At 44.9% G+C, this 19462-nt stretch overlaps 1 protein-coding gene across 1 annotated transcript in view; it reads left to right on the forward strand.

Moving 5' to 3' along the window:
• Positions 1-19462, forward strand: part of PCSK2 (proprotein convertase subtilisin/kexin type 2) — a 217749-nt gene that overhangs the window by 161044 nt on the left and 37243 nt on the right. Inside the window, exons 6-7 of the mRNA XM_007181830.2 lie at positions 1329-1405; positions 13771-13859. Coding sequence (XP_007181892.1) covers positions 1329-1405; positions 13771-13859 — 166 coding nt within the window. The remainder of the gene's footprint in view (positions 1-1328; positions 1406-13770; positions 13860-19462) is intronic.

Genomic DNA, 19462 nt, shown 5'->3' on the forward strand with positions numbered 1-19462 from the left:
AAAATTTTAAACAAATTTCAAGGTGAATTCTGCCCCAAGCACATTTTAAAAAATAAATTAGTATTACAATTCTGGTCATTCCAGCTACTGATGGCCCTTTGTCATCCAACAAATGGAAACACAAACTCATGGAACTAGTCAATTTGCTCTTAAAACCATTATGCCACTAATACATTAAGTTTACAAAGTAAAGTGTTTTGACTCATAAAAGAGCGCAATTCTCTAAAATGTCTCAGGGCCCATGGAATTGAGAAATTTCCCAGCTGGAATATGTGTCTAACCCAGTGTTTCCCAGCCCAGTGTATACTGCGGACCAGGAAACCATCCAGGGTCTTGGCCGCACACCTCAGAAACAAAGGAGGGAGGATGGGATGAGGAGAGAGGAGCTTCACGGAGCTCAGCATCCCTGGGCAACTGACAGGCAGAGAGGAAGGAAGGGATTAGCCAACAGATGGTGGGGGACCATCTCCCGTCATGGACCAAAATAAAAGGCTGACCAGCTGAAGACCTAAATGGACAAAATTAAAGCATGAAATCATTTTAAGTGAATAGGTAGTTGATTTCCGTGGGGAAAGACTCTCAATGGGAAAATTGGAGGTATTGGACTGAATAGAATTTAAACTTCTCATTGTATCTTGTAGTGTTAAGAGGACTCCTGTTTGCAATCAACTATTTTGTGTGGGATTGATGTCTGTCCCCCCAACCAGGCTGTAATTTACATGTGGGCAGGGATGTCACCATTGTATTCCCATACTTGGGAAAGTCCCTGGCATATATTAGACTCAATGATATTTGTTGAGTGAATAAATGAGGTTGATATCATGGCCAGTATTCGGGGCTTGGGTTTAACACCTGTAAATGTAAAGGAGACAAGCCTCTGTCAGCCTGAAGCAGGGAGCTGGAGTGAGCTCTGCATAAAGCAAGAAAACTCTAGAGGCTGCCTCACTTGTGACATGAGAACTAGATCCTTCTGGCCATCAGTGCAAGGAAGCTTAACGAGAGTCCTGGCTTCCGGGGGAGTCCCACTGACCAAGTGTCACTCAGCTTAAAATGGAGACAGTCCTGGGTAGCACAGGACGCAAATTTGCTAACCCTTTGAGGGCCTGGAATAGGATGGGATGAGGGAGTCTGGAAAAGAGGATAACGGGAGGATAGAACCCTCCACGGACACACGTCTGCTCTGTCACCTCCTCAAGGGCTGGTCCAGAGAGAATGTTAACACAGCCCTCCACGGAGGGACCGTTCACATAAGACGGTTGCATCTCTCGGATCCTCTCGTGCCCGTGCCTCTGGCTTTATGACCTAATGACACACCTTGTGTTTTGCAGAACGCCGAAGCAAGCTACGACTTCAGCAGCAACGACCCCTATCCTTACCCTCGATACACAGATGACTGGTTTAACAGGTAAATGGGGCCTCCTGAGGTGTCTGGGACGTCAGGTGTGGGGTTTTATTTCGCTCTGTTGTGTTTTTAAGGCTTAAATATCACCAGCAAAATGCTCTCAATGCCTTGCTAAATTATATGGTGATTGTTTTTCCTTCTTCGTGGCTACATTCTTTAAATTCTTGATTTTTTTAAAATATGGTAACGCTCCTCTAGAATTATCTCTTGACTATTTTGTTCTGTTGAACTAGGAATTATTTGCCACCTTATTAAAGATTTAAAAAAAAATAGGAATAATAAGAAATCCTTTCTCAACCCACCACAAGTTGATTGTAAACACATGGGTTTTACTTGATCTGTTGAAACTATTGCAGAGAGCTCTTTTGCCCCAGGGGTCTGTGTCTATATGTTTTTGCAAAGTGTTTTTGCTGTAACCTTATAACAGCTCATGTAGTCCCTTTTGACAAAACAGTAAGCATAATTGGCAGAGGTTTGAGGTATTTTTTTAACTGAGGTATAATAATTAGTTTCAGCTGTACCACATAATGATTCCATATTTGTATATACCGCAAAAAGATCACCACTGTAAGTCTAGTTAATATCTGACACCACACATAGTCACATAAAAAAACTTTTTTCCTTGTGATGAGTACTTCTAAGACCAACTCTCTTAGCAACTTTCAAATATGCAGTACAGTATTGTTAACTCTAGGTTTGAAATACTGCTTGGCATCCTGTTATGCAACACTACCCAATGAATGGTTCATCCAAAAGTGTGATTTTTCTTCGGCCTGTTTTGCTACAAAGCATGTAAATGCAGTCTCTTTCTTCTCCAAGTAAAATTCTTGCCTAAGTTGTTGATCACATGTAAGAAATATCAAGAAATTAAGGCACGTGGCTTGTTCAATCAAAATTGACTCAGTTCTAAACCTAGTGCTTCCCCATTATTGATGTTTTTGAGTGAAGCTGATCAGAACGTATGAACTTCAATTAATGATATAAAAATATATTGTGCGTACAGCACTTTACTCATTTCTTCTACTTCTCGTGACTAACTCAAGAGAGATGAAACAAATGCTGTCATCCTCAGTTTAGTGACAAGGAAACAGGCTCAGAAAAGTTGCCTGACTCCCCTGGACAAACAACCAGTAAATATCAAAGCCGACACTTGAACCCAAGCTCTGTAAGTGTTTCTAAATCCAAATTGTACCCTTCTTTTATAAGCATCATCTTTATTATAAAAGACAGAAGGCATGATGACCAGAGAGTGGCCAGGGATGGGTCCCCAGTGGACCAGGTAGCTTAGCCTCTGTTCCTACAGTTAGCAAGCTGACCAGAGACTGTGTGGGGCACAGACAGAGCACACAGGGCTTGGTAATTACAGAAAATGCAGAAAAGAATAAAGGGGGAAACACAATTCGAATTTGTAACATTTTAAAAAGATCATTGCTAGCATCCAAGAGCACAGTTCACTCTCTATCAACCTCATCTGCAGCTTTAAAATCATCATGCAGGGTTTGGAAGTGTGCGTTTGAGGGGGTGAGGGTGTATAAAAAAGGCCAGAGAATTTTTGACTTGAAGTGTCTCTTACTCACCTAGATCCTTGCATACCCACCCTTAGCTAATAAACCATTTTCAGGCACAGGGATGTGAAGTCATCAAATAGAAGTCACTAAGCCAGGGGCGAGACATAATTATTAACAGCGGCCTGGACCCTTGTGCTGAGAAGGACAACGAGGGTGGCCGTGGCTTCAGCACCATCGGTCACCAGCTGTCCACACGCTATCAAAAAGGGCAGTAGCAACACGCATGCCAGCTACTAGCTTTCTCTCTGCAGCTAGTAGGTATTAAATTCATCTTCAGTGGATGGACCCAGGCACAAAAATATAACCAACAGAATGGTTCCCCCCATCCCATTTTCTGAACCCAAACACAACCCCCCACAAGTAAGTCTTCCTGTGTGATGAGCTGTAAGAATATTCTTTAAACAAAAACAAAAGCAAAACGGACATGTCCTCTACCTTAAATAATTTCATTCGCAAACTTGTTCTTGAAAGTTCAATTTTAAACTGACTAAAATCCTCTAGGACTAATGAGCGCTTAGGGCAATAAAATTCTTTTTTTTTTTTTTAATTTATTTAACTTATTTATTTTTGGCTGCATTGGGTCTTCATTGCTGCACGTGGGCTTTCTCTAGTTGCGGCGAGCGGGGAACACTCTTCGTTGCGGTGCGTGGGCTTCTCACTGCGATAGCTTCTTTTGTTGTGGAGCACGGACTCTAGGCGTGAGGGCTCAGTAGTTGTGGCACAAGGGCTTCGTTGCTCTGCGGCTTGTGGGATCTTCCCGCATCGGGGCCCGAACCCGTGTTCCCTGCATTGGCAGGCAGATTCTTAACCACTGTGCCACCAGGGAAGCCCAGGGCACTAAAATTCTTCATTGCCAGAGGTGGAATCCCCAAGTGTCCAACTGCCTGAGACACAGTCATCGTAAGTCAGGCAAGTATGATCCTTGCCTCTTAAGGAACCAATGACTCAAGACACAGTGGCCACTTTGACCCATAAATGGGGTTTTTCACAATTATCAAGTCATTTTCAAAGATCCTCATCTATCATGACTTGTTATTACAAAGACTGGACGGTACCACGGTTCAAATCACGGCCTCTCGAAACAAAACTACTGTTGTAAGTGATTATGAGAGGAAGGCAGGTCAAAGTTCAGGCCACAGCCCTGGGAGGATCTGTGGTCCGAAAAGTCGTGTCTGTCCTGGAGGTGGTTCCTGCTTGGCCCAAAGAGAATTTGAAGATAGCACCCTTCCCTTGAGTGTAAGATAAGTTTATTAAAAATTCCCTTTTGGATGAATATTATGCCTAGTATTTCTTTCAGTATAACTAGGGGCTTGTAGAAGAAGGAAAGAGAGTAAAGGGGGGTTTAAAGGAAATATAATTGGCCATGAGTTAATAATTGTTAAAGCTGGATGATGATTACATGAGATTTCACTCTACTTTTGTCTATTCTGATATTTTCTATAACAAAAAGTAAATTTTAAAAGCATAGGGCGTAAAAAGAGATAAACAGAACTGGGCCTTTAGCTTGGTACTCATGAAACTATTCATTTTGGTGGTTAAGCTTCTGAGGCGCTTGCAATGTCCCATGAGGAGGCGACAGCAGCCTGAATCACTGCAGTGCTAAGTGTAGCCAGGGCTGAAATCATACAAGGAAAGCGAACGCCTATTAATTACTATGTTTAAGGCACTGTTTTAGTGCTTTGCACGTATTAATTCTCAATCTAACCCTCTGAAATAGGTGTGAACATTATTATCCCTATTTTGGAAACCGAAGCACAGAAAGATTAAGTAATGTGTGCAAGGTCACGCAGCTAACAAGTGTTGGAGACAGGATTTGACACCAGTGAGGGGCCATTACAAGCACTGCCTCATAATAAAAGTGCTTTGGAGAGAGAGCGTGGAGAAATGCAGTTATCTCTGGCTGGGGAAACTGGGACAGGTTTCCTTGAAGATGTGTTATTTGGTCCGGGATTTGAATGAAGGTACTAGGTAGAGTTGGGAGGGGAGGGGAGTGTATTCTGGGGTGAGGGTACAATTTAGGCAAAGAAGCAGAGGCGGGAGGTACAGACGTGTTCAGGAGGTGTCCTGGATAACTGGTCCTGGAGTTAGAGACTGGTGCAGAAGGCAGCAATCTGAGAAGGCTTCATGGAGGAGGTGAGCATGAAAGGTTTGGACAGGTTGCTAGGAGAAAAGAGGAGAGATCTTGTGATTGGGTCGGAAACTGGGCGTGGGGCGTAGACAAGGACGATTCTCCCATTGCACTCTAGGAATGCCGCTGCCCAGAAGCTCTGAGAGCCTTGAGCACTTGCCCTTGGCAGGAGCAGAGTTTACTGCCCAGGCAGCCTGAGCTTCCGGCCTGCCAGTTTCTTCAGGTGTTCTCTTCTGGGCTTGGGCACCAGTCCCAATACCCCATCTTTGCTCAGCAGACTCGGGGCTCTTGGATAAGCTAGTTTCGGCACCGAAACTCCAATGAAGGGCCACCCGATGCTGACCAGCAGTGGGCTTGCTGCTGCTTCTCCAGCCACACTGCCTGCCACACAGGCCGGTTAAAACGCAGAGGCAATTCCTGCCCAGAAAAGGCCACGCTCTCCATCGCTGGCTTCTCACTGCTGTGGAAAGTAGAAAATAAAACGCTCTACCAGGGGCGCTCTCAAAAGCAAGCAAGGAGAACGTTCCCCTTGGTTGAGAAACTGAGTTTAATAGCCGCGTGTCTCCCCTGGGCTTTCCTCACACTTTAAACCATCATATCTCCTCTCTGTGCTTATAGGTTAACTTGTTTTCCTTCAAGTGTACGCTTCTTTAAGAACATACTTAAAACTCCAAGCCAAGCACTCCTTATGAAGGCAAATTTCATACATATGCAGAACTGCTTTTAGGGGACCTGTATATTAGAACTCCTTGCCCTGTGCTTCATTTGATTTTGTAGGATTATTCCTTTTTCGGCAGAGCAAGTGTATTTATTCTACTGTGAACCATTTGATAATTGTATGCGGTATCTGCGCTCCAGGTATGTATTTGAAACACAGTTGAGAAATTTGGAAAAGGAGTGTCATTTCCTCCTAGCTTGCAATCAGAGAAAGACAGACGACCAAGAAAAATAATAACAGCCACAGTAGCAACAATAACCCAAACTGCAAAAAGGTAGAAAATAATACATATTTAATCGGAATCAATAATATGCAACACAGCTATAACTGATTTGCTATGAGGTATCAGGATCTAGTATCACATTTTTTTTCTGGCATTCAATAAATATTGATTGGCTGGTTGATGGATGGGTGGCATACTTTCTCAGCCATGCCAAGATGTTGAGTGCCCTTGACATCTGTCCATTTCAGAGCTGCCTGCTTCTCCCAAGGTTTGCGGCTCACACTTTGTCAATAATCTTCCAGCCTTGCTGGGTTTTAGGTCAATGTTTGGTGATGCACTGCAGATCTGTATTCCATTGCTGTGCTGCTGTCCATAAAAATCTCTCTTGCACAGCATTTCTTTGACAGGCATGCACCACTGAAATGTCATCCCCACCATCGGCAATATTGACAGAGCACCACTGGGTGCGGCATGCTCTATCTATTACGCCCTAAAGAGTAAGAGATTCTGGATTAGATGCAATTCCTGGTCACAAAAAGTTTACTGTAAATTCAGGAAGAGAGAAGACATTTATTATTCAAGCAACCAAAATGAAGGGAAGTATGGATAAATGGATACCAAGGATCATCTGTCTCTATGTGAGCACATTTGATTGATAGCATTAGTTAAACCTTCAAATAAGAAAGATTTTCAGTGATTAACTTTTTAAAATTAAAAGTCATATTTTATTCTGAAGAACCCAATAAACAGGCCTAAAAAAGAACATGGGGGGAAAATTGCTCTCTCTGGTTGGCTATTAGCACAGTGATGGAAACCAATACTTTACCCTGGGGACACGTAATGGCTTAGAAATCGACAAACATCTTTCCCTTCTGTCTTTATGGACTAATTCTGAAATTGCCTCCTGGATAACAAAATCCAAACTGCTTTCAAAGACCTAAGTTTTTCTTTCATGTGAGCGTTGAGACTACCTCATAAGCGGATATCAGCTCAAAGGTTTGTCTTTGCAATCAACCCCCTCTCTCTAGCCAATCCAGAGCACAGTGAAATCCAACAGAGTTTAATTTTGTGAGCTCTTCTGAGTCACTGGAGAAATACCACAAAGTTGTGAGTTTTTAAAAAAATCTCTAGTCCGCTACCTGGATGACACAAGTTTTCATTATTAAAAATTTCCCCTTCAGCTAAAAGAAATAAATGTAACACAGATTTGGGGTTGTGGAGAGAATCATATAGATTGCAAAAGAAATATCTATATGTTGGTATAATCATTTCTACTTTGGAAACTAATGTTTGCCATATGGGGGGATTTTATGGTCCTCAGGTGGCAATTATTCTTTTCTTAAGAGAGAAAAATACAGTAGATTATAATGGACAAAGGTAGTGGTATGTTGGTCGCTTGGTATGGAATAAGTGATCCCTGAATCAGTTTCCCCTATCTGTGAAATGGAACTAAAGCTCCACCTTGGAGGTTTGCATGAGGGACTAGAGAGAAAGAGCACGGACAATGGCTCTGGGGATTTTTATGAGCCGGGCCTGGAAGCAGCGTACATCCCGTCACCCACATAACATCAGCTGAAATTCAGTCACTTGGCCACATGCACGTGTGGGGGAGGCTGGGAAATGGAGCCTAACCGGATCCCAGGAAGAAAAGAAAATGAGCTTGGTTACCAGTTAGTATGTTCTGTCACCAAAAAAAAATCATGTGGCAAAGACAGACCATGTTGTAGCAGAAAACCTAAGCCAAGGACCCTAACCAGTGAGTGAGCCAAAGAACCAGTGAAAGCTGGTTAAACCACTAAGTTACTTTTTGAATTAGTCAGGATTCTGCAGAGAAAAAGAACGAATCAGATATGTATTTAAAAAGAAAGAGATTTGTTATAAGGAATTGGCTCATGCAATTATGGGGTCTGGCAAGTCCAAAATCTGCAGGGTGGGCTGGCAGGCTGGAGACCCAGGAGAGACGAGCTGGAGTCCAAAGGCAGTGCTGGAGGATTTTCTCTTACCCAGAGAAGGCTGGTCTTTTTGTTCTATTCAGACCTTCAACGGATTGGATGAGGCCCACCCACACTACGGAGGACAATCTGCTTTACTCAGAGTCCACCAATTTAAATGTTAACCTCATCCAAAAAACACCTTCACAGGAACACCCAAAATAATGTTTAATCAAATATCTGAGCACACCATGTCCCAGCCAAACTGACACATAAATTTAACCATCACACTTTTTATCTGCACATTTCTGAGCATCAGGAATACATGATATATTTTTTTATTATCTATTTTATACATATTAGTGTATACGTGTCAATCTCAATCTCCCAATTCATCCCACCACCCCCCACCCCCCGCTTTCCCCCCTTTGGTGTCCATACCTTTGTCCTCTACATCTGTGTCTCTATTTCTGCTTTGCAAACCAGTTCATCTGTACCATTTTTCTAGATTCCACATATATGCGTTAATATACTATATTTGTTTTTCCCTTTGTGACTTACTTCACTCTGTATGACAGTCTCTAGGTGAATCCACGTCTCTGCAAATGACCCAGTTTCGTTCCTTTTTATGGCTGAGTAATATTCCATTGTATATATGTACCACAACTTCTTTATCTATTCATCTGTCGATGGGCATTTAGGTTGCTTCCATGACCTGGCTATTGTAAACAGTGCTGCAATGATCATTGGGGTGCATGTGTCTTTTTGAATTATGGTTTTCTCTGGGTATATGCCCAGTAATGGGATTCCTAGTTCATATGGTAGTTCTGTTTTTAGTTTTTTTAAGGAACCTCCATACTGTTCTCCATAGTGGCTGTATCAATTTACATTCCCACCAACAGTGCAGGAGGGTTCCCTTTTCTCCACACCCTCTCCAGCATTTGTTGTTTGTAGATTTTCTGATGACGCCCATTCTAACTGGTGTGAGGTGATACTTCATTGTAGTTTTGATTTGCATTTCTCTAATAATTAGTGATGTTGAGCAGATTTTCATGTGCCTCTTGGCCATCTGTATGTCTTCTTTGGAGAAATGTCTATTTAGGCGGTCTGCCCACTTTTTGATTGGGTTGTCTTTTTTTTTTAATATTGAGCTGCATGAGCTGTTTATATATTTTAGAGATTAATCCTTTGTCTGTAAATTCCTTTGCAAATATTTTCTCCCATTCTGAGGGTTGTCTTTTCATCTTGTTTATAAAGGTCATGCTTAAGAACAGGGGGTCGGAAGCAGCAAACCTGTGTCTGAATTCTGGTTTTGCCTCTGAACTGAGAAGTGACTTAGTATCTTGATGCTCGACTCCCTCTTCTTTAAAATGGGGATAATGATAGTTGTGAGAATTAAATAAAACAAAGCCTGCAGCACTCTCGGCATGGTGCCCACCCACGGTGGGTGTCAGTAAATGAGAGGTGCTGTATGCATGCTGCCCCGTGCATCTCTCCCTGAATGGAGTCACAAAGAAATGCATGCTTTGGCTGGAAAGGGCAAGAAGGGTGGCCAGTCGCTCTAGTGAAAGGTCAGCAATGTGGAAGAAGGGGCACGGTCTCTCCGGAGATGTGCCTCCTCCCCGGGTCGGAGCAGGTCCTCAGGGTTTTCTTGGACATCTCAGCAGCCTCCACGGCTGTAGGGAAGCCCCAGTGCAGCTATCATCAGGGTCTGGGCTTAAGCCCCACCCCACACAGGTTAACCTGGGATTGTCCCTCCAGCCTTGCTTGTCCAGCGTATCGGTTATCTATTGCCAAATAATGCCACATAACAAATCATCCCAAAAGTAGTAGCTTAAAGCAATAAGCACTGATATCGCTCGCAAGTCTGTAGGTCAGCGGGACAGTTCTGTTGATCTGGCTCGTCCCTGCATCCAGGGTTGGCTGGCAGGGAGGCTGGGGGCTGGCTGGCTTAGGATGGCCTCTCTCACATGTCTGGGGGAGAGCTGGCGGTCAGCTTGGGTGACAGGCATGAGGGGTTACAGCCTCTCACCATCCAGTGGGCCAGCCTGGGCTTGTCCACATGGCACCAGGGCAGTTTCAGGAGAAAGGGCAGCTGTGGTCCTCTTGAGGGCCAGGCCCATCACTTCCACCACATTCTTTCGTCCAAAGCAAGTCACGAGGCCAGCCAGACTCAAGGTAGGGGAAATGTGCTTCGCCTCTTCACGAAGGAGCAAGAAAATCACACTGCCAAGGGCACGGGCCCAGGGGAACAGTAGGTCGAGGCCGTTCTGGCAGCGTGACACCCCTGACTCCTGTCACTTGCCCCCCGATGACCTTCGTCAGAAGGAGGCCATTCATTAGTTAAAGCACAAAGTTACGGACTTGTTTCTATAGAACCAGAGAGCACTCACTAACCCTAGTCAGCGGTTCAGGTCTCCCAGGGGCCAGATGATGGGTCCACACAAGTGTTGGATCTTCATCAAAAATCAGTCTTCTTGCCCTTCCTGTGGTGCACTGTTCAGTAATCTATTTTTTAAATTACTTTCGTTCTGAAAATGTTGAAGACGTTTAAAAAGATTATAACTTACTCAGATTTTGTTAGATAACATCTTTTTGGCCAAATCCCACTCTTTTGTGAGCTCATCAGACTTCTCACCTGGACTGTTTTATTCAGTCAGCCAATCAATAAACATTTACTGAATTTCAAAAAAAAAAAAGGAGGCCAATCAAGCCACCGAGATTTGTCCCTCCTCCTCACACCCACAGCTATTGCCACTTCTGACAGACTCATGTTTTACTCTAGAGACAAAGGGAAGCTACTGGATGTGCTTGAGAGAGCAAAGGGACCAGATGAACATGGACTTGGAAAAGGATTCTCCTGATATTCAGGGGAGCAAGCTCGCTCCCTGAGATGATCAGGAAAACAGGACTGAAGGGAAGGCGCTCAAGGCCGTGGCGACAGAGCCGACAGAGGCCCGGGGGTGCGAGGAGGCCTGGTGTCACCAACAATTACAGGAAGCCACTACCCGCTTATAATTAGTGTCGCCCAATTTAACAATGAAATGTTTTTTCCCATATGTTCCTCTGGAGGGACCACGACGGTCATCTCCCCACTTAAAGGCCAAAATTAAGGATATGGAAGCATTCAGTGTCTTTAATCTGCTCAAGGAAGTTCGCGCGATTTTGTCCTCCGGCCTTTCGTGAGCAGTTTTAGGGCAGAGAAGGTCTGTCACAGGGTGGGAGGGTGATGGGTGGTCCAGTAGCTGACCCTGGGTCTCAGACCTGGCCCAGATCCTCGGATACTCAGCTTTGACATCTGTGAAATGGAGCAGTACCTACTCCCGCGAGGGGTAAAGGGGGTGCGACAAGAAAAGCACCGATTGTGGTCCCTGGTGAGGAACGACTGCCCCATTCACAGCAGGTGCTGTTGGTCCTCCTCGCTCCTCAGAGCGGGGTTCCCCCTCCACCAGCATAACGTGTGCTTCACAGATGTCGGTCACAGCATCGAGTGTTCCAGGCAAGGCCTCGGAAAGGAGAGCCCGGCAGGGCTGATTATTAAATAATAAGGAAATTAGTGCTCACTCGAATTAGATCTGGCACTGCTTTTTAAACTTTTATTCAAATATTTATTTGTTCAGCATGAACCAAACAGCAAGGGAGGCAGCCAAATTTAATCAGTGTCTGCACAAGTTCCATTTTTAAATATATATGTGTGTATATATAAAGTATATGCATGTCCTCTTAATACAGCGTGTATTTTATATATTTAAATATCTAATATGTGGATTATATATAATGTATAAGTATATATACATATGAATATAGAAGTATATAATTACAAATACATAAGTAGATATAAGTACAACTCTATACTTAAATATATACATTTAAAGTCTACATACGAATCAATATAAAATGTGTATGTATATATTTCACTTTATATAGATAACATGTGTATATACTTCCATGCTGTTTTTCAGAATTTTATTTACCATTTTCTTCAGCACTGAGAATAAGATGGGGGCCATGAAAGCCACGTCCATGGTAGTTTCTCCCATCAAGTTAAACCAAAACTAAGTCCCTTCTCAAAAATCTCAAATGAGATCTACCAAAAACTTACAGGCAAGAAGACAGGGGTTTACTCAGTCAGCACGTGGGCTCTTCTCAGAGCTTTGACCACAGGGCTGGCCTCTGCAGTCACGACGAGGTCTCCTCGGACACCGTATACAGATTTCATTCTTGTTCCAAAGGGAATTTTGAGTCCATGAGCTGTGTAGCCTTCATGGAGGCAGGATTCACTTTTGCTCATATAGAGAAAGAAAATATGTGTGTATATTTTCAGTCCTCTGATGTGATTTTTTAAGGGCGGGTGCAAGCTTTGCTTGCCCCAAGAGAATGTGGCAAAGAGTCTACACTGCAGAAATCAGGACTTCTTGGGCTACGCAGCCAATAAGTCCCCTTCCCCACATCCCTTCCTGCACCCGCCGTGTGAATAGTGAGGGGGAAGCCAGCCCTCACCACCATCCCCTCTGCAGGCCAGCTGACACTTTTGCAGCCGACTTCGTATTTAGCTGCCTCATGGGCCATTAGGATGGACTTTCAGGTTGGGGCTGGCCGTTTCCAGTGATGTGTACATTGGACCACTCCTCCTCTTGAATGCTGTTTGGGGTTAAAACACGGCATTCTGATTGACTTCGAGCTTATGCGGGATACAGTTCCCCGTTGCCGTTTAACAAACGGCCTCGAAACCTAGTGGCTTAAAAGAGAATATTTACTAGCTCACAATCCTGCAACTTAGGTGGGCACCTGTCTCTCTCCATGTGCTGCTGACGGGGTAACCTGACAGGGTCTGGGGGAGGGAGGCCTCCAGGGGCCTCACCTGAGGTGTTGGAACAACGGGGGCTGCCCAGCTGCGCTGCCCGCGTGGCCTCAGCTGTAGCCCAAGCTCCTCTGTACGGACCCTGGCCCAGAGGACAGAGGGCATCCTCTCGCTGCCTCCCATGGGTCCAAGCCAGCCACCAGGCCGCCCCAGTTCAAGGGGAGAGCTGTTTGGATTCCTTTGGTGGAACGGAAAAGGGAGCAAAAGGGAAAAAGTTAATGAAATTCCAGTGTCTATTGCAGAGAACATTCTGGAACATAAGCCCTGAGAAGGCCTTGCTCAGAATTGTAAGACCAGCAAAATTCAGAAAGATTATCTAATAGATGCCTGGGATTCTTAATCTGGTCGGCCTCAAACTTTCTGTGGACCCCTCGAAATTGAATGCAAACAGTTGCCAGTGTGTGTTTATTTGGTTCCAGAGGAAGGTGGGGGATGTGTAGCATTCAGTATGTCCTAAAGGAGGCTATAATCCAAAAAGGCAAATAACTTTTATCCCACAACTGACAGGCAGCATTCATTACCTGCCTGTGGACAGAACCAGCCTTGAAAATAAACACCAGCCCACAATTCTAGCGCTTCAAAAAAAAAAAAAAAAAATCAGCTGTTTTGACCAGCACCAACCTGTCTTAGATTGTGTCTCCTTTTCACAGAAAGCCTATAACTGTTTTCCGCAGTAAGACACTTCAAATTTTAAAGTAAAGATCACCTCTCAAGGTTGAAAATGTTCTGAGAGGACTCTTCATGGTAGAAACAAGCCAAGGTCAGGAAGGGCAGCTGGGAATTGGAAGGGGTCGAAAGGAGAGACACAGATGGAAAATCCAGGGGCCTGGACTGGCTCCGGGCTAACTGAACCATTGAAAAGAACCATAGATAGAGTTTAAGGGATCTTCTCCAAGTCATTTGACCCTGTATCTGACTTGTCTTTACTGTTCTCTGCAGCCATGGGACCCGATGCGCCGGGGAAGTTTCTGCAGTCGCCAACAACAACATCTGCGGGGTCGGAGTGGCCTACGGCTCCAAGGTCGCAGGTAGGCTGTCCCTGGCAAACAACCCCAGGAGGCATCACACTCGGGTCTCAGGCCTGGCCACGGCGCGGCAAAGATTCCCAGTGGAGGCAGAGAGCGGGGACTGGTACATTTAGCAAGAGTGAAAAACATTTTTTTAACTTAACCTATATGGCAAGATCAATAAACTTAAAAAATTTTTAAGGTGCACAGATCATGAGCACACAGGTCAATGAAGTTTCACAAACTGACCACATCCATGTAACCATCAAGAAACAAAACATGACCAGCACCCCAAAGCCCTCCTTGTGTCCCCTCCCAGTTACTGCCCATACACACAAGAACAGTCACGACCCTGATTTCTAACAGCAAATGTCAGTTATTCCCAGTTTTTAAACTTTATATAAATGGAATTGTACTGTGTGTACTCTTTGTGTGTCAGTAGCCATAACATCTTTTTTTTTTATTGGAGTAGAGTTGATTTACAATGTTGTGTTAGTTTCTGGTGTACAGCAAAGTAATTCAGTTATACATATATATGTGTGTGTGTGTGTGTGTGTGTGTATAGATATTCCTTTTCATATTCTTTTCCATTATCGTTTATCACAGGATATTGAATATAGCTCCCTGTGCTGTACAGTAGGACCTTGTTGTTTATCTATTCTATATATACTAGTTTGCATCTGCTAATCCCAAACTCCCAATCCAACACTCCCTCACCTGCCCTCCCCCTTGGCAACCACAAGTCTGTTCTCTATGTCTGTGAGTCTGTTTCCATTTCTTAGATAAGTTCATTTGTGTCATATTTTAGATTCCACATATAAGTGATATCATATGGTATTTGTCTTTCTCTTTCTGACTTACTTCACTTAGTATAATACTCTCCAGGTCCATCCATGTTACTGCAAATGGCATTTTTTCATTCTTTTCATGGCTGAGTAGTATTCCATTGTATATATGTACCACATCTTCTTTATCTATTCATCTGTAGATGGACATTTAGGTTGTTTCCATGTCTTGGCTATTGTGAATAGTGCCACTATGAACGCAGGGGTGCATGTGTCTTTTCAAATTATAGTTTTGTCTGGATATGTGCCCAGGAGTGGGATTTCTGGTTCATATGGCAACTCTATTTTTAGTTTTCTGAGGAACCTCCATACTGTTTCCATAATGGCTGCACCAGTTTACATTCCCACCAACAGTTAAGAGGGTTCCCTATCTTTTCGAATTATAGTTTTGTCCAAGTATCCATAACATTTTAATAGGAATCAAATAAAGACGGTAGAATATAAGGAGGTATGTACAAATTATTGTAAACATACTCAGAACTCTTCCAAATGTTTTTGGTGGGGTTTTTTGCATGTTTGTTTGCACAATGCCTCTCATCTTTAAGGGGAAATATTCTACCTAGAACCTTTTTATTAAGTTCCACAGGAAAGATATTTAACAAATTCCTCTTTATGGGCCTTTAGAAACAAGGGTGGCTGGTCACCAGAAATTTAGAAACCAACACCTCCCCCCCCAAAAAAAAATAGAGAGAGAGAAAATGAGAGAAAGGGGTTCATAAGCTTTCAACAAGATGCTGGAGAATGGAGTGGCTCCTGGCTCATTCCCAGTTTTGCATCAAATTTGGTTCTTAATTTATTCAGGCTGAGTCATCCAACCTTGCTTTTCTTTTTTTTTACAACTGTCTTGATATTTTTTTCCTGGTGATTTAATGGAACCATAAACATACTTTGTGCTGACACTTGCATTTCCAGGGACCTAAATAAAGCAAGAGCAACCTATACAAACCCACCATTAACCTCTTTCAACACTGTCTGCTAAGAGGTTTGCCTGAGCTGGGTGCTGAATTCCTCAAACGAATACATCCAGAGGGTTCTGAAATGTAACTGGGGTGGCTTTGCCCCTTGGCTTTCATCTCTCTGTATTCTGTGTGCCTCCAAAATGCTGGCATCAGAATGTCAGAAGACATTATGAGCTCAGGGGAAAGAATATCACCTGGTTAATATTTTATAAGCCAGGCTCACACTCCGGGTGCTATCTGAGTGGGGGGGTTCCCTGTTCGCAGGGCAGAGTGGAGGCAACTGAAAATGTCAAACGTGGATTTCTCATTCACAATGACGGTCTTCAAAAGAGTTTGAAGTTTCTGCATGCCCAAAGTAACTGGGTTTTTGAACAAGGGATCCTCAGAACAACTGCCTGCAACAATGAAGAGCTGGGATTAGCTCATGGCGTTTGGGGGTCCGCTGGGGTCTTTTTCTCCATCTGCTTCTTCTTTTTCTCTCTTGTAATTTGCACTCTGAAAACATCTAAGCTGCTTATGAAATGTACCTGATTCTCCTGCTCTCTTTGTTTGAACTCTCTAAAAGCAAACCTGAAGCAAGGATGTGGGTGCAAGGAGTTTCTTTGGGAGGTGACCCTGGGAAGCCAGTGAGAGAATGAGAGGGAAAGATGGTGGGAAGAGGGACCAACAGAGGGTGTGTAGATGAGCTGGTCGCTGCCTAACTGGGGCTCTGGGGGGCTCTTGCCCCCTGAGAGGAGGAGGCTGGGAGTTTATCCACCAACTCCCATCCGTCATCGGTGGGGGTGGGGGGGTGTGGGATGGGATCTCAGCCACGAGAACCTGGCCTGTCCAGCCTGCAGCTCCACCCGCAAGGCAGAGGACACGCCCCAGGCAAGCCCCTCGTTGGGGTCGGCAGTTCCAGGCAGGGTGTGACAGCCTCTGACTCACCCCTGATGCCAAAGGCGAGCGGATGCAGCCCGATACCTCAAAGACACGACCCGACCCGTGTCCGTGAGCCCCGATAGCTCACAGGTCTCAAGGCAAGGCTCTGAGGATCCAGGAGCCAAGCCCAGAGCGGGGGGGAGGCGGTCCCAGCCCCACAGAGGCTCTGAGCAAAGGGGCCGCCTTCTTGCGCTCCCTTAACCCCAGCTTGTCTCCTCTGTAGCCACTCTTACGGGTCCTAAGCGCTCATGGGCAGGAAGGTCCAGTCCCCACCCTGTGCCCGGCAGGACATCCAGTGACTCAGGGCTCCCCCAGGGGAGCAAAAGGAATTCTTCCTGAGAATGCCCTGGAGAGGTACTCAGGAATCGCAACAGAAGCAGAATTCTTCCTTACAGATTTGGGGGGAACATTTTGTTCATTCTGGCTGGCAATTTCAAAAGTTGGCTGATTTTCCTTTTCTACTGATAAATGGGCCGTACTCTCCAGAGACTTTTCTTTCCCGAGCTTTCTGAGCTGGGGAGGTCTGGAGCGCCATCTGGTGGCCGACCGATATCGCTGCTCGTCTCAAGGTGTTCAGTCACAGGGTAGGGAGGCGGTGTCCCAAATGCCCCCTGGATCCCGGGTCTCTTGTCTTCAAAAAAAGGCTAAAGTTAAGGTGCTGCAGAATCTCAGTCCAGAAAAAGAAAGGAAAGTGGAGACGAGATGATACAATGAGTCCTCTGAAGGGAAACAAGGAAAAAAATCATTGAGCATCTCTTCATCGGCCCGTGAGCCTTTTGGGTTTCTCTTCTACTCATACACTTTCTCATTTTTCCATGGAGGTTCCTGTCTCTTTCCTGTCGATTTGCACATGTTCTTGGTATGTCCCACATATTAGCCCCTGATCAGTTTTAATCAGCACAAGGATCTTCTCCCAAACTTTCACATGAGGCCATTAGTCCACCTGGATTCCACCTCTGTATGTCATGCCAGCTGGGGATCAAGTTTTATTTTTCTCCAGATAGTGAGCAAACATCCCCAATACCATCTATTTAATAATCCATCCCATCCCTTTGATTTGTGGTGCCACCTTCATTGTATATTAAGTTCCCATACACATGTGGTTAGTCTCTGTGTAAATATAATTTAGAGGAAACTTTCTAGCACCTGTGAATCAGGAAGTGTAGCCATGCTCCTTCCTCTACTGGGCCTCTGTATGTGCTCTCCCTCTGCCCAGAACACCTGCCCCCTACGGCCCACCTGGCCGCCACCTCTTCATCCTGCAGCAAGCGGGTCCCCACGGCATCCTCCAACATCATTGCCCAGGCCAGTCCCCATCCACAGATAAAGATGCTAAATCTTCTCTTCCCAGCACTAATACTGTCAGTTATCGCAAATTCTTGTGCCTGGTTCTTTGATCAGTATCATTCTCCGCAGGCAGACAACAGTGTCCACAAAGACAGGAGCCATGTCTGTTTACTCTCCCCTCCGCACCCACAGCAGGGTCTGGCACACAGAGGATGCTGAAACCCTATTTGCTGAGTGACAGAAAGCAAGGAAGGAATAAAGAGAAGGAAGCGTCAGTGGATAAACCCATGATAATCAGTAGAGATTAGTCACTGAATAAAAGAATCGGTGGATGAATGGAGTTGAGGGATTAAGGGCATACAGATCTAAGTACCCAAAGCTGATGGAATTTCTACCAGGTATCGCCCCTTCTACCAGCACCGTCTCACCTTTGCTACTTTATCCCAATCAAATTAGTTCCAAGGAGACCTGGGCCTTCTCATCACCCACTTCCCCTCCCCAGCAAGGGCACACTGGGAATGTCCACCAGCAGTGAAGACAGGCAGGGGACCCCTTTGCATCAACACCCTAGGCCACTCCAGGCCAACGAGCATCACGGCCATCCAACCACTGTGTGTCATCTGGATGCTGGAAATAGAGCGTGTGAATTCCCAGCGGCTCATCTTTTCCATTTACCCGTCAGAATCTCAAAATCTTGGGCCCCAAAGAGGGTCTAAAGTTCCCTGAGTCCGAACACCCACTGACATTTGCATGTTGATAACAACAGTAACAGTAGCAATAATAATAATAACATCTCGTCGCTTCCAATGTGTCTGGCACGATGCAAGACGCTTTACTCACTTAACCCTCTTTACAGCCTTATCATACATTATTATATATTTTATAAAGAGAACATATTTATTATATATTATTATCCCTCTTTTACAGAGAACGAAACTGAACATGGGGCCACACAGCTAGTAAATTGTAAAACAATTTAGCACCCAGCGCAGCCTGGGTCCCTGCACTAAAACGCTTGAGGAGCTTCTCTCTCTTTTTTTTTTTTTTTAGTTAATTAATTTATTTATTTTTGGTTGCGTTGGGTCTTCGTTGCTGTGCGCGGGCTTTCTCTAGTTGCAGTGAGCGAGGGCTACTCTTTGTTGCAGTGAGCAGGCTTCTCACTGCAGTGGCTTCTCTTGTTGCAGAGCATGGGCTCTGGGCACGCAGGCTTCACTAGCTGTGGCACGCAGGCTCAGTAGTCGTGGCGCACGGGTTTAGTTGCTCTGCGGCACGTGGGATCTTCCTGGACCAGGGCTCGAAACTGTGTCCCCTGCATTGGCAGGCAGATTTTTAACCACGGTGCCGCCAGGGAAGTCCCGAACAGCTTCTCTTTTCCTGCTCTCCTGATGTAGCCTGGACCCAGCCTGGAACTGCACGCCTCCAGTGACGGGAAACTCACTCCCTCACAACAAAGTCTGTTGTGCCTTTGGACATGGGTAACTCTAGAAACTTCTTCCTTAAGATGAGCTCTCTCTTTGACTTCTGTTGCCTGTTTCCATGAGCACAGCTGTTACCACTTCTTCTAGCTAACACATGGCAAGGAGAGAGGAAAATTCCAATTAGTCTGGCTCCC

This window comes from Balaenoptera acutorostrata, chromosome 15 (assembly GCF_949987535.1).
Source record: "Balaenoptera acutorostrata chromosome 15, mBalAcu1.1, whole genome shotgun sequence".
NCBI classification, from domain to species: Eukaryota; Metazoa; Chordata; class Mammalia; order Artiodactyla; family Balaenopteridae; genus Balaenoptera; species Balaenoptera acutorostrata.